The 15,575-nt window shown below is 40.5% G+C and overlaps 1 protein-coding gene across 5 annotated transcripts in view; it reads left to right on the top strand.

Annotated features, from left to right (window-relative positions):
* Positions 1–15,575, top strand: part of LOC124787711 (dnaJ homolog subfamily B member 6-like) — a 314,264-nt gene that overhangs the window by 285,601 nt on the left and 13,088 nt on the right. For all 5 annotated transcript variants that reach the window (XM_047254548.1, XM_047254549.1, XM_047254547.1 and 2 more), the window contains 2 exons: positions 10,192–10,275; positions 14,259–14,368. In XM_047254548.1, the coding sequence (XP_047110504.1) occupies positions 10,211–10,275; positions 14,259–14,368 (175 nt within the window). In that variant the 5' untranslated portion in view covers positions 10,192–10,210. The remainder of the gene's footprint in view (positions 1–10,191; positions 10,276–14,258; positions 14,369–15,575) is intronic.

The raw sequence follows: 15,575 nt of genomic DNA, 5'->3' as shown, positions 1-15,575 counted from the left end.
AAGAGGAATTTGTTAATATGTAATACAAATGTGTTAGGGAACCCTTTCTGAAGGTATTTCTCGGGAATGTAGGCTTGTAGGGAAGTGAAACGTGGTCAATAAGTGTTCCAGACAAGTAGAGAACAGAAGTGTTTAAAATGTGGTGTTACAGAAGATTAATGGGTGGATGTAATAACCACTGAAGGGCTATTCAATCGAATTAGGTAGTACAGAAATGTATGGCACAACTTCACTAAAAGAAAAAGGTCGATTTTAGGACACATGATGAAGATAAAAGATTTTAAATGAATGTAGGTTGCAGAGATGAACGGGCTTACATGGAGTAGAATAGCGTGGGGAGTAGCATAAAACCAGTCTTCGGACTGAAGTAAAAAATAACACATTTCACTTTGAACAGTAAGCCATAATCATAAACTTCGTGTTTTACCAACATGATCATCCTTCAGCAACAAGTTTGGTTAATTTAAACTGGGTTGAAAACTCATGTTGTAAAGGCTTTCTTCATAATCAACACACGAGCACTACTAGTGTTCGAACGTAAGTGTTTGTTGTATTCTGTGTTAACTTCGTTCATTTTGTTTGCACTTTTGAACTAAGTTCATAAATTTTTATACTTATGTAGCTAAGCTTTACCAGTCATTGACTTCTATACTTTTCCATGTTTAATTATTGAGTACAACCCACTGTGCGTTGAAGAATTAAATATTAATAAACATAAAAAATAATTTTTTACATTCGGTACCGAGAACGACCATGCATAAGAAGTGCACTGAATTGCAACGTTGGTTGCTCGCCAACCTCGGAAATCATCGTTATTGTCCGTGGGTTCTCTGCCTCCATTGTCAGTGTTTTTATGCCTGATTGTCAGTGGGATGGAGTTTAATGTGCATGTGAGAAATCGTCACGTACCTGTGAATTCGTCATTTGGACAAAAACAAAAGTATTTTTTTTATATATTTTTAAACGTATCCATACTGAACACGCATGTCTCATGCTTGGGGTTATCATACAGTGACATGCCTTGGCACGGGCTGCTAGAGGACGATTGTAAAGATGTAACTTATTGCAGTTACTGTGTTACAAATAAGTTGAACGATAAATCATAAATTTCGTATACATTTTGTGTTCAGTCGCAAACCGAACTAGGAATAACCACTAATAAGCGACGTGGAATCTGAAAATAATATGCAAATTTGGAATTTTAGCCTCGGATCCTCAATAGTCTTTCGATGAAAAACTACCTTCCTGTTCAGTTCTGTACAGAATATGCGGATGAAGTACCTCTTATGTCCACCATAACTTTCCACAGATGTCTTGAACGGAAATGCGTTCCCTGTAATTGGGAAAAAAGTGCAGGCTTCACACGCAAGTATTATGGAGATGCTTCGTGAACTCATACGGGAAAATACATGGAGGGAAAACGTTCTTTTCGCGACGCACTGTTGAGAAAATTAGGAGAGGATTCCTGTAGAGGCATATAGATAATCGTTTTTAATTTGTTCCGTTTATGAGTGGAAAAGGAAAGGAAATGACTAACAGTGGATTGCTCTGTGGGTGGGGGGGGGGTGGCGGCGGCGGTTTGAGACGGCATGTCACGAATTGCACGGCCCCGTCCGCAGATTAGAGTCCTCCCTCGTGTGTGTGTGTGTTGTTCTTAGCACAAGTTTAAGTAGTTTGTAATTCTAGGGACAGATGACGTCAGCAGTTTGGTCGCTTAGGAATTCACACACATTTGAACATGTTTTGTAACGTTAATGCCAAACTCTCGTTCTGCACATGTGATATCTTCACAGAGAAAACAAGGTAGATTCGGTGTTCCTAGTCTTTCGAAAACCTTTTTGTTCAGTAAAACACCCACGTCTTTTAAAGAAAATAATTCGTGTGCGACATCTCGCCCGGTTTACGACTGCAACGAAAATTTCCTGACCTGCAGAATGCGGGACGTAATTTTATGTGGAGTCACCTGCAAACACTGAAGTAATACCTTTCTTTCCTCAGTGGAGTTTTACATTGCTAAAAGACTGTCGCCCTTCATTTTAAACATTGACTCACCGGATAGTATTAATTGTAATATCAGGCTCTTAGCACATTCAGTATTTTAATGAACTAACATAAAAACAAGCAACTTAAGTATCATTATTGCATTTTCATAAATCTTAAATTCAAGGGACAAAAAGTTAGTTTAGGATAGTGTTGACCACAGTGATACTACGAGGGTTAATACTGTTTTGATACCCCCACCCATTGAAGTATGTATCGCACGACGTGGAGTGTTGGAGGTACAACAGCAGACGCTTGTAACCACAAGGAAAGGCTGATCAACTTTCCTTAGGCTGCGGGGACGAACCCGCTCTCAAGGCTGTCTGCAGATAGCAGCTTCCCGCTTCCTGCAGAAACAAATGCAGCCATGGAGCGGCCTTGCCATGTCCACGTACAGGGCCGCTCGGCTGTCTTGCGAGTCAGCTGCAGGAGGATGAGAGATGCTTGCTTAAAGTACGTACGCGCGGTGGAACGTATCAGTGCATATCTAAACACTGTGGCAAGGTTCACTTCCCGTCAAAGACATCAGTATAATGTTAAAGCTGTAAGGGGTAGTCAAATGAAAACGAGACAAGAGGGAAAAAGTAATTAAACTTCAAAACTAATCGCCGTAATTGTTAATACGTGTCGCTAGGAGACAAGACAGTCAGAACCTTCACGGAAAAATGTTCACCGTTGCCTACGGAACCGTGACTGTACCCAGGCTTCATCCTCTATATCCGAAGCAAATCGATGGCCACGAACGTCTTTCTTCAGGGCTCCAAAAATATGGAAATTGCTCGGGGAGAGATCTGGACTGTATGAAGATTCCCCGCGGAACGTCTGCAGCGTAGTCGAAAGAACTTCGGCAACATGTGGACCCGCAGCGCACTCTAAACAACTTCGGCACATGTTTGCCAAGGTTGTGTCGACTACGCTCCGCTGGGAAGCCCTTACACACCCTTCATACAATCCTGAACTCTCCACATGCGTTTTCCGTGTTTTTGGAGCCCTGAAGAGTTCGTGACCGTCGATTTGCTTCTGACGATGAGGTTCCCGCCTGTGTACAATCGTGGTTCCGTTGGCAACCGAACACTTCTCCGTGAAGGCATTGATGGTCTTGCACACAGCGGGATGAATGTGTTAATTTATGATGACTACTCTTCAGATAATAAACAGTATAATTTCCTGACCTTTCACGTTTTTATTCGACTCCCCTATACTATTCCATCGCGGCATACGCTGGTCACTATAGTGATACTTTAACAAAGTGCAACATTTATTCAGTGAAAAGTTGGCGGAAAAAGCTATATACACTTGACTAACACTTCCTGAAGCATCTCACAGAAAAGTGTGCACTATTCAGCAGACTTCATTCTACATATAGTTACAATAGAACTGAAGAAATTAAGTGATAAGCTCAGAGTATACAAATCAAATTTGAAAGCTTTCCATGTGGCACGCTGCTGCTCCGTACAGGAGTTTCGTGCAGTAGTTGAGAACGTTCTTTATACTGTGATACTTATTCTTACAATCAGTTTTCGTGTTTTATTGGTTACTTAATCGTTATCCATACATTTCCTAATCAGAGTTCTGTAAAATTTGTATGAAGTAGTTTTGGCTCTCATGATCCCACGGAACTTCATAAATAAACAATTTAAGTAAATATGCTCATAAGTGTTTTGTAACATACATCCTTATAGCTGTCGATTGGTCAGCGTCATGAGATCCGTCAGTGGAATAAAGAAGAATAGCTAGCAGTTTCGCGATGCAGTTTTTCTCTGAGAGTACCAGTACGTCAACGCTTTGGGGGAGGGGGGTAACCCAATGCTCTAGAAGTATCGTCTACTTGTTGCAGTAAATGCCCACGTATTACTGAGGAACAATTGTTGTGTTTCTAAATTTAACAGGTATACTACGAATGCAGCAAGTTGCACTTTGTAATTTCAACCAGTGTAATCAGGGAACATTTTCTTCCTGAGGAGAGATCGCCTATGGGGCACCCCAAGGCTCAGTCGTACGTCCGCCATTGTTCCACATTTATGTAAACCATTTTCAATCCAGTGAACAACAATTAGTTCTTTTTGCGGATGACACTAGTCTTGCAGTCAACGCAGGCATACGGATAGCAACAGAGGAAATGGTAAACATTGATATTAAAAGTGTCATTGTTTGGTTTTCTGCGAATGATATCTCTGTTTCAAAAAGACAGCATACACAGTTCCGCACACGTGCGTCTCGCGGGCCCCGAGGAATCGCTTCATGACGTTATCTGAAAGGCTGAAAGCGTGAAAGCGCTGCCTGGTGACTAGACCCGTAAACAACTTTATTGACGTAAGTTTTTTTTTATTCGTGTCAGAAGCACCATGGATACAGGAATATAAAAAAAATGAATAGCACACAGAAAAAAATTAATTACAGGCATATGAATTATATATAAAATATATATACAAATATGTGTGCACAGAAACAAAATGTTATAGGCATTTGGCCCATAAGCGGGCTACGTCGACAGCATTTGGGGTTGCCAACATCAGATCCTCTAAAGTGCAGTGTGAAGGACATTCAGGGCAGTTATACATGTGCTGGGTCGTCTGCACCTCTCCACAGTCGCAGAGATTACATGTAGTAGAATATCCCCACTTCAGAAGGTTATCTCTTGACCGTGCAGTGTTGGTGCGTAGCCTGTTTAGTGATCTCCAGACCACCCAACCCTCATCGTAACCTGGTGCCAATTCTTCCTTTGGTTCCATCCAGTGCCCTTCTCCCGACCGCTTCCATCTCTCCACCCTAGATCCAGGTTGCTCTGAGAAAACTGCGTCTAGATTTCAAGCGTTTGGTGGCTGGTTGAGTTTTGTGGAGGGGGTGGCTCTCTGCCATCTCAGCCCTCGCTCTTTCACTATAGGCTGCCGCTTCTCTTCGCACTACAGGAGGTGCAATCCCAGCAAGATGGTAGAGCTTGTCTGTTGGCGTCGGTTTCAGACATCCAGTGACGAGCCTGCAGGTCTCGTTCAGAGCAATGTCGACCTGTTTAGCGTGGGTAGAGTTGTACCAGACACTGCTTGCATATTCGCCTGCTGGGAAGCAAACTGCTAGTGCTGTGGTCCTCACTACCTCTGGCTTTGCGCCCCAGGAGGAGTTCGTTATTTTCCGAAGAATATTATTTCTGCCGCTCACCTTCATTTTGGTGTTGATACAGTGCTGTTTATACGTCAGAGCCCTGTCTAGGGTTACTCCTAGGTATTTGGGGTTGACGCAGTGTTCGAGGAGTGTGTCCTTCCAGAAGACACGCAGCTTACGGGATGCCTGCTTGTTACGGAGATGGAAGGCGCAAACTTGTGTTTTGCTAGGGTTCGGCTTGAGTTGATTGTCGGCGCAGTACTGACAGAGCATGTCTAGCGCATCCGTGAGCTTTGTCTCAACATCCTCAAAGGAATCACCCTGTACGGCCATAGCACGGTCATCGGCGTAGATATAGTTTTCCGTACCAGCTGGCAGTGGTTGATCGTTGGTGTGTGTGTTAAAAAGGGTGCCAGTACGCTGCCCTGAGGGAGACCATTTTTCTGGGCCCGCCACCTGCTATGCATCCCTTGGAATTCCACAGTGAATCTACGGTTCTCTAACAGACTTCTAACTGTGGATGTAAATTTAAAGTCCCTGGTAATGGCATACAGCTTCTTCATTAGCAGACGTAAGTTGACGGTGTCATATGCGGCTGTCAAGTCTATAAAGGCGACACCGGTTATTTTCCGGTTCTCATAGCCGTCTTCAATCAGCTGCGTGAAGTTAATTACCTGAGATGTAGTGCTTTTCCCTGGGCGGAAACCTGCTTGGTGGGGGATTAGGTAGGGTTGTATGGCACTGAAGAGGCGATCCTGTAGTATTCTTTCAAAGATTTTAAAGATATGGCAGAGAAGTGACGCGGGTCGGAAATTTCTGGGGTCATCAGCATTTTTGCCTGGTTTTAAAATGGCAATAACTTTAGCCTTCCTCCAGATTGTGGGAATCTGACCTGTTTCCATGCAATTGTTAAACAGTTTCAGTAGCCATTGTTTAACGTTGGGACCAAAGTGTTTAATCTGTTCAACAAAAATCCCGTCCAGGCCCGGGGCCTTCCTTAGCTTGCATTTCGCTATGGCTTTGCCCAGATCTGCCATTGTGAGAGGCGTGGCCAGTGTTGAATTTTCTTGGTGTTCAGTCCTGTCTATTTTGGTCTCAGACTTCCTGATTTTGGTGTCGGGTTTCCCATTCTTGAGAAGCTGGTGGGCTATTTGGTCGGCTGTGACGGGAGCATGTCCTGGAGAGAAAGTCGGGTCATTGTTGAGACGTTTAAGGAGTGTCCAGGCTTTCTGACTGCTCCTTTTCATGTCCAATTCCTCTGTTGTCCTCATCCATTTCTCTCTCCTGGGTTTAGCTAGTTACTCGATTAGCTGCTCGCCCGCAGTGATAGTTTCCGCGGATAGAGGGTTCGCGTCAAACAGTGTCAGGTATTGCTGCAACTGATCCTCTAATTCTGGCGTAAGGCCTTCAACATAATTGCTTCTGCATCCTCTAGGGATCGATTGCTTGGAACACCACTGCACAGCCTTCACGAAATTGTCATAGAATCTTGGTTCAGGTGGTAGGTTGTTTACAGAATCTTCCATGAGGTTTTGAAAGGTTGACCATTCTGCTTTCTTAAAATTGTACCTACGGCGAAAAGGTACGCTATGGGGTTTAACAACAGATGTGATCTGGCACATTATTGGACGGTGCTGGGTGTTTGGTATTGGTGAGCAAACTCCTTTTGAGCATTGGAACGTTACTTGATGGCTAACGAAGATGAGGTCCGGGTTATAACCTCTCCCCCATCTGCCACTGTTGTAGGAAGCAGGCAGTTTATTGTCATGTATCAGTTTTAGGTTGTTTAGCTCGGCCCAGCAGATCACAGCCGTGCCATTGTCGTCGTCTTCTTGGTGGCCCCACTGCGTACTGTGGCTGTTGAAATCACCGATTACAAAATTAATTCTGTCTTTATTAAAATTGTTTACGTTGGAGCTGGAAAAGTCCACAGTTGGTGGTTTGTACACTGATGTAACAGTGCAGTCACTAAGTTCAATGGTTAGCACTTCAGTATCATTGATGTCGTTTATACTGCTTGAAAGGATCTGTATGTTTGGCCTGGTAAAGATTGCGCTGCCATACTCTCGGTGTGGCCTTTCAGCTACTAGTCGCATGCCGTTCATCTTGGGTCTTTTCAGTGTGCTATCTCTGTGAGTTTCTTGTAGACACAGGACGTCACATTTCTCTTTCTGACAGAGGTCTTGTAGTAGACGTTCTTTGCATGCAGACAGGCCTTCAATATTTACAGAGATAATCGTCAGTGCTGGGCCTGATAAGGTCCTTTTCTGTAGGATTGTCATGTTGCTTCTGGAGTGAAAGGATCAGCTGGTATACTACCGCCCAGGGGACGCCCGAGTATGTGTATTGCATTCACATACTCTTCGTGGAGGCTCCTTTCTTGTTCCCCTTGACGTAAGTGACGTCACACGTTGGCCACAGCTTTTATACAGACGTGCCTTCAGCTGTTGTTTTGGAACGTGATCAGATTGTTTGAATGAAGCTTCCGTTAACAGAATTAAATGTAGAAAGAAGTTTTGAATGCGAATAATCTGGATTATGGTGACATAATAATCCGCAGCGAAGTCAAAGTTACATATTAGTCTTACGTGATTGATTGATGCCAACTGATTACAAATTATTTGTCAAAAGGGAGAGTTATTTATGGGATAACACACATTACGCATTGAGGACAATGTGTCTAAATATTTTTAACGCATTAACTGCAGTTTACTAATGTAGGCTAACTACCACTGAGACGTTTGCAGCACGAATTTTTCTTTGAACCCATACCAGCAGTAGCAAATGCGTAAAAACGAATCAATATGACGTCTTTGATTCCTCGGGGCCCGCGAGCCGCTTCCGTTCCGCACACCTAGAGGTAGTACGCCAGCGATAAGCGTAACACATGGTGAGGAAATAATAAATACGGTGGAAACTTCAAAATCTTCATGTGTCACTATTGACGAGAATTTAAAGTGGAAAAAAGAACATAATTGTGAAACTCCTAAAACAACTTAATTCATTCACATTTGCACATAGATCTTGGGGAGATGCAAGCAAGCTAACGTTTTGCATATTCTCACTCAGTGATGTCAAATGTTCTGACTACTGCTTCCCAGTATATTTACTTGCTCATTCAAATTTTTCAAAGTAATCCAGTGTAACAATGGTGAACATAATTACATTGTCAGAAGAAAAAAATCACGTTCATTTTCCACATTAAAGTTGTCCGGCACATAAAGGTGTGCTCACAAGGGAACCTCCCCATCGCACCCCCCTCAGATTTAGTTATAAGTTGGCACAGTGGATAGGCCTTGAAAAACTGAACACAGATCAATCGAGAAAACAGGAAGAAGTTGTGTGGAACTATGAAAAAATAAGCAAAATATACAAACTGAGTAGTCCATGCGCAAGATAAGCAACACGAAGGTTAATGTTAGCACAGAAGCGCCGTGGTCCCGTGGTTAGCGTGAGCAGCTGCGGAACGAGAAGTCCTTGGTTCAAATCCCACCTCGAGTGAAAAGTTTACATTTTTTATTTTGGCAAAGTTATGATCTGTCAGTTCGAGCATTGACGTCTCTGTTCACTGTAATAAGTTTAGTGTCTGTATTTTGCGACCGCACCGTGAAACCGTGCCATTAGTAGACGAAAGGACGTGCGTCTCCAATGGGAATCGAAAACATTTGATCGCAAGGTCATAGGTCAACCGATTCCTCCACAGGAAAACACGTCTGATATATTCTATACGACAATGGTGACGGAATGTGCGTCACATGACAGGAATATGTTGTCCACCCACCTAACTTGTACACTTGGCGAATGGGTAAAAAGATTCTTCTACTTTTCCCGATTTAGGTTTTCTTGTGGATGTGATAATCACTCCCAAAAAAGTGATGGGAGACTTGAACCAAGGACCCCTCGTGCCGCAGCTGCTCACGCTATCCACGGGACCACGGCACTCCGGAGCTGACAATATCCTTGATGTTGCTTATGATACGCATGGACTACTCAATTTGTATATTTTGCTTATTTTTTTCATAGTTCCACACAACTTCTTCCTGTTTTCTCGATTGATCTGTGTTCAGTTTTTCAAGGCCTATCCACTGTGCCAACTTATAACTAAATCTGAGGGGGAGGGGGGGGGGGGGTGCGATGGGGAGGTTCCCTGGTCGGACAGGTAAAATTTGAAAACGAACTGAATAAGTTCATTCTTGAAAACAACTACTCCGTAAAAGAATTTCTATTATTGGAATCTGTAAAAGGCGGTAGGTAGGAGTTAATAACTCTAAAGTGTATTTTCTTAATACTTGACACCTACAAAAGGTCAGCATGCTGCCATATTTACAAATTCGTGAATATAAAATGACTTATTCCGAATAATCTCTTACAGTAACAAGGCAATTATTCATATCTGAGAAAGATGGGTGTGAAGACTGATACATGCTGGATGTCAGGGGAACATCACATGAAATTACTCTTCGTGGAAATAACTTCTCACAGATAAGAACTGAAAGAGTAGGATCAGTTTTTTGCAGTCATTTCAGAATGACAAAATTTATTCACCTGAAAAAATATATCCATTCAAACATAACAATAATATTTAGAAGCAAATGCAGTTAATACAGTTTTATTTTGCATCTATTACTTTTTTCTTGGTTGCCAAGTAATGACAAATTCTCTCTGTCAAAACAGTTTCCTGTTTCACTGTTAATAACAACTTGTGATTTTCGTGTGTAGTGTTATACACTTACTCTTTTAGATGAATGTTGGGATGATTCCATTGAAAGGACACAGATGATACCTTCCACATTTCAGCATTGTACAGCATCTGTTAACTGTAATCATTGTCTCCATTTGTGTCATTGGATAAGTAGCCAATCATTTAATCAGTAGAACAATGAAACCATCTTATAAAACTGATATTTCTAATATTTGCAGCCTCACTTAAAATAACAGAAATGTTAGAAGAAATGCCAGAATTGTACATGGTACCAGGTTTGAGGGGATAACACAGTTTTTAAGAGTAATGTAAGGTTGTTACAAATTTATCATTCTTATGTTTTGTTTCAGATCAGAAGAGAGTGGCGGTATGGTGGACTACTACCGGATCTTGGAGGTCTCCAAAACAGCCTCCACAGCAGACATAAAAAAAGCGTATGTATTTACCGTGTCTCTGACTCAACTGTTTGATGGACAAAACTGTTCCAAAGTTCTGTCCCCATTTATTTGTTTAGGACCCCTCTTGCACTTAATCAGTTAATTAATTCAGTAATAGGATCCCAGTCCTGAACTGCCAACATCCTTCATTAGGATACATGAAGGAAAATAGATTTCCATTATTCTTGCGTAATTAATCAGTTAGCTGTTATAAAATGGATCAGCATGCCATATTAAGCAGACCTATTACTTAACATTACAAATTTCTTGAAATTGATATATGAGCCACACATTTCCAAAACCTGTAATATCAATTTTTTCCAATATTAACTTTTTACTTGCTGAAAGAGTGCGCTTCAGGTTGCATAGTTTAGAACATTATACAAGTTCCAGTAGCTGCTATTTCCATTATAAAAGTAACTAAAATGTTTGAAGTTCCACACTCCATTATATCCATGATGGCTGCATTCGGTGGATATTTAATGATCTGAGAAAGACACATCTCTAGAATTCGTTATTTCAGTACACTTGTCATATCGTATTAAGAATGCATTTTATATGTTATATAAATATCTCTAGTGAGGAAACTGCATCTTTACTTTGTTTAGCTTTCTGTATTTTATATTTTCCATATTGGTGTACCTGTCAGGTTGGATTTTGGCACATACACATTATTAGGCAAAAGCTGGTCATTAAGATGACGGTAACTGATTGTGAGCTTAATTTTAAAGCAGTACATTACCTAAAAAAACTCTTTCTTGAACCCCATTGATTATTATGGGATTATTGGAAACTTCAGAACTATCTACGAACTTGGATCAGATGTACATGTTGCTACCTGGAAGACCCCTCTTAAAGCTGCCATGAGACCTCCCTTTGCATGGCAAATAAAGTTAAAGCCCTCAAGAAGTACACTAATTAAAACAAAAAAGTCACAGCACTATTACTGTTGAACGGGAGCAAAGTTATAATGCTTAAGTAGGATGTGGTAAAAGTATCTGAAAAAAGGATAAATCTTCAATGAGAATAAAACCAGCAAAATGCGTAAACATATTATGGTAAACAGAGAAAAAAGCAAAGATGTAATAATCATTTTATAGAAGTGCTATAGACCAGGTTGGATGGATATTAATGAACTTTTACTCTACAAGAATGTCTCCCAACAGCGGTCTTCGGGCTGAACTTGGTGAAGAATCTAATGTTGGAGAGTTACCAGATGAGGCTGAAGAGCAGATCAGTTTGTGATGTAAAAAGAATGGTAATCTCAAAATGATGTGCTAGTTTAATATAAAGATGATAGCAACTGTTCAAAAAATTTAATTAGTAGGTATGTACTATGTTGTTCTTTCCAGTGGTCAGTAATAATTTTGTCTGTTATTTTTCATTTGTACCCATCATTTTAAAACCTAAACATTTTCAGAAACAGTTATATCCAGATAAGTTACATCCAGATAAGTTCAAAAAGTCATTACCTTCAAAGTAAAATATTTATTTCAAATAAAAACATAGTGGTGAGATTAATGAAGAGTATAAATATACATCCAGAATATGAAAAAATTGCGATAAATAAATAATGACAATAAAAACCAAATTACAACTGAGTGACACTTTTTTTCTCCTTTATGAAAATTGTTGTTACGTGGAGGTAGCCAACTTAGGAAACTGTTGACTCATATGCAGGAGTCCATTCTGACACAGCAAATTTTATTGTAACATCCAGTTTTAGATTATGAACTTGAGAATTCCACCTACTTACTACAAGCGTCACAAAGAATGTGACATGTCAGTGGAGACTAAAATATTTGAGTCATTATGTAATGTCTATTAGTATTCCATCCAACATACGTATTGTGCCATTTGTTTACTTGTGCACAAGTGATGCACTTCAGTGAAGGTCTTCTTAGGATAGGAAAGGCAGGCCACCTATTGTGGCAGAATGTGTGAGATGCAGTGCTTTCTTCTAACTCACTCATTCCTTCATAGCCGTCCACTACTGAAAATTTGGACTCGTACTACCATTACACATTCTTCATACTGGAATCTCCAATAAATTCGTATTGATTTTCAATACAGGTGCTCTAGATCTAAAATGGTCGAATAATCTATTCCATTTTCAGTTACAGAAGCTGCATCTTTATATTCATATAGTTCAGTATTTCCCATTCTATATTAGAAAGAAATAAATAGAAACCTTTTGGTCTTTTATATGTTGAATGGCCTGTCATTATGAGATGTTAAAATGTGTTAGACTCTGATGTGTTTTCTTATCTACTTACGTTCACTGAATCCTAATACATTAATTTATTTGCTTCATTGTTGTGGTTTTCATGTAATATAAATTGTCCAGCTAAAACATTCTGTATTAAAATGTCCTATTAAATTATTTTGGAATGATGCACTAAGCCTAGTCAATCAGTTTAACTAACTTCCAACAGTAACAGTGCAACAAACTGCTGACAGTAGTAGTATCTTCTTCCTCCTTGCCATCTCCCCCCCTCAAATTCTCCCCCCCCCATCAAATTCTCTCCCCCCCCCTCAAATTCTCTCCCCCCCTCAAATTCTCCCCCCCCCCTCAAATTCTCCCCCCCCTCAAATTCCCCCCCCCCCCTCAAATTCTCCCCCCCTCAAATTCCCCCCCCCCTCAAATTCTCCCCCCCCCTCAAATTCTCCCCCCCCCTCAAATTCTCCCCCCCTCAAATTCTCCCCCCCCCTCAAATTCTCCCCCCCCCTCTCAAATTCTCCCCCCTCTCAAATTCTCCCCCCATCCCTTGCGCATCCATTCCTTCTTATGTGTGATGAGTATGGATGTTAAAAAAAAAATTTGGATTCTTCATACTGCTTGACCCAGTGCTAAAAATCACCCCCCATTGGTACAAATGACTATAAACAGCTGTCATTAACCTTGTCAGATCCACTGGAGTGACTCTAACAAACAAAAGCACAGTATGGTATTGTTTACTTCACAGTGGTAAACTTTCTACTTGTGGTCTAATTGTGCTGCAGTAAGAAAGTAACTGTTCACTGTGGCAGCTTGTTGGAAACTACAATTAGCAGGGAAGACTTCTGGCAATGTGTGAAACTTTTTCTCATTTTAGTGCCGTCATTGGTTAGTATGTAGTATGCAGGTGCACTACGTATCAGTACTTCAACACAATTATAGTGCATTTAGATTCCGTGCCGTACTTCTATTTTAGCATACTGTTAGGTGCTGTTACATCTCCAGGTACTTGCACCTATGCTAATGGTTGCCATTTCTAGTAGAAAGTTATTTCAAATGATAGAGCACAGCAGTCAGTTGGCCTTTTCTTGCAGGCTTTATTCGGCAAATACAGATTTTGGATAGTGCCTTCTGTCACAGTTGTTTCTTCAAAGAACAGTGACAGAAGCCTGAACAATAGGGGACTGATGTACTAGAATGTGCATTGATACTATGAAATGATGCATTGGTAATGGCTAGGCATTAGCTGAAATCTAGATTTGCCAAATAAATCCTGCGAGAAAAGGACGACTGATTGCTGTGCTCTATCATTTGAAAGTCGTAAAACAGTTGTTGAATGCACCCACATTCCTAATGGAAGGGTAACCGGAGAAAGTATATTTTGCAAGATACTCCTTCCCCCCCCCCCCCCCCCCTCTCTCTCTCTTTAAATGTTACACTCGCACAATGTCCTCCCTCCTCCCTCCCTTTGAATCTATTTGTTACTCCTTCCCTGTTTTTCCTTGTGACCCAATTTTCATCCACAATCTCCCTCCTCCATTCCATCTCGTTATACACAGAGCTCAAAGTTTTCTTCTCTTTCTTATACTAAGGGTTCTTATTGTTCACAAATGTCCCTTGTCTCCTTCCCTGTAAACATTGCTTCTGTATATTATTGAAAGAAATGGCTTCGCAACGTTTTGATTTTTATCTTGTTTAATTCATATTAGAAATCATTGTTGTTCTGTAATGCTGTAGCTTGCTTTGGTTATATGATCATCAGGTACCGGAAATTGGCTTTGAAATGGCATCCGGACAAAAATCCAAACAACATGGAGGAAGCCACAAAGAGGTTTAAAGAAATATCAGAAGCCTATGAAGTTTTATCAGATGGTAAGTATCCTGTTGTTTAAAACATTGTACAAAATATTTTTGTGTAACAGTTTGCATGTTATTTCAACTTGTTAGACTTAAGGCTATGTTATAGAAGAAAGATCTATATGAGAGAGCCGGTGTGATCTTCTTTCACCTTCTAAAGCTGGAATAGATATTAGTAGTTTGTTCTCAAATTATACTAGCATGAATCATGGGATTTTTGCATGTACCGGTAATAGACACATGTAACACACTTTTCGACGTAACTTTGAAGGACAGCATTTAGTCTAAATGTCAAATCTTAAATTGGCAATAACTTTCTAGGTCTTCACTCTTGTTATGTAGCTTCCTTTGAACATTGGAATTTGTAATGAACTGAAAAATTTTGGAGGCGCATAAAATACAAATCTTTGTTCAGTTATCATCCTCCTTCAACTGATAACATAATTTAAAGTGATTTGCTGCAAACTGCACTGGACCAATTTTATTTTTGCATGTAGAACTCCATCATCGTGATGTTCTGTAGACCTTCAGGTTCTTGACTGCCTTTAGATGGTGTACAATTACTTCTTTCTCAGTGTTAACTATATTAATTTGTCATTCTAGTACATATTTCAGAAAATTTTATCTCATAGTTGTCATAAATTGTTATTTTTCTGAAAAGTAAGCTGTGGAAACAGGTGACAGTTTTATGGTAGCTGTGTGTCAAGGGGAGCGTGTGCACACACCTTCACCAGGAAAAGTTCTGTTTCACTACACAGAAAATGTCTTAGCGCAATTTTCTTCTGTTCGTAACATCCGATGGGGAGATATCGAAATAATAACCTTCTATCAGATAATGCACATTGCTGACTTGTCTTTTCAGATACTTTTGTGAGAAGGCGTCTACAGTTGCTGTGAAATGCCACAGATGCTCTCATAACATCCACTGACTTGTTGTGCACTCAGGTTCAAAAATAGCTATACTTGTTTCATTGAAGTGATGCAGTTTTTCCCCAGATCCACAAACTGCAGAGGTTCTGCGTTAGTGTTTGCATCTGTACACTCAGTGCACACACATCATCAAGTAGGAATCATTTCACCAGCATATGAGTTCTCTGTAAAACAAATATATATGAAACTATATGTGTGTCTGTTCCATTTAAATGTTCCAAGATAAGCAGATATAGCATGGAAATGCAAGCTGTTGGTTAGGCACTTGTCTTCAGTTCAAACTGTTCATCAG

The sequence above is a fragment of the Schistocerca piceifrons genome, chromosome 3 (assembly GCF_021461385.2).
Source record: "Schistocerca piceifrons isolate TAMUIC-IGC-003096 chromosome 3, iqSchPice1.1, whole genome shotgun sequence".
Taxonomy (NCBI): Eukaryota; Metazoa; Arthropoda; class Insecta; order Orthoptera; family Acrididae; genus Schistocerca; species Schistocerca piceifrons.
The sequence above is the reverse complement of the archived record's forward strand: the minus strand, read 5'-3'. Positions and strand labels throughout refer to the sequence as shown.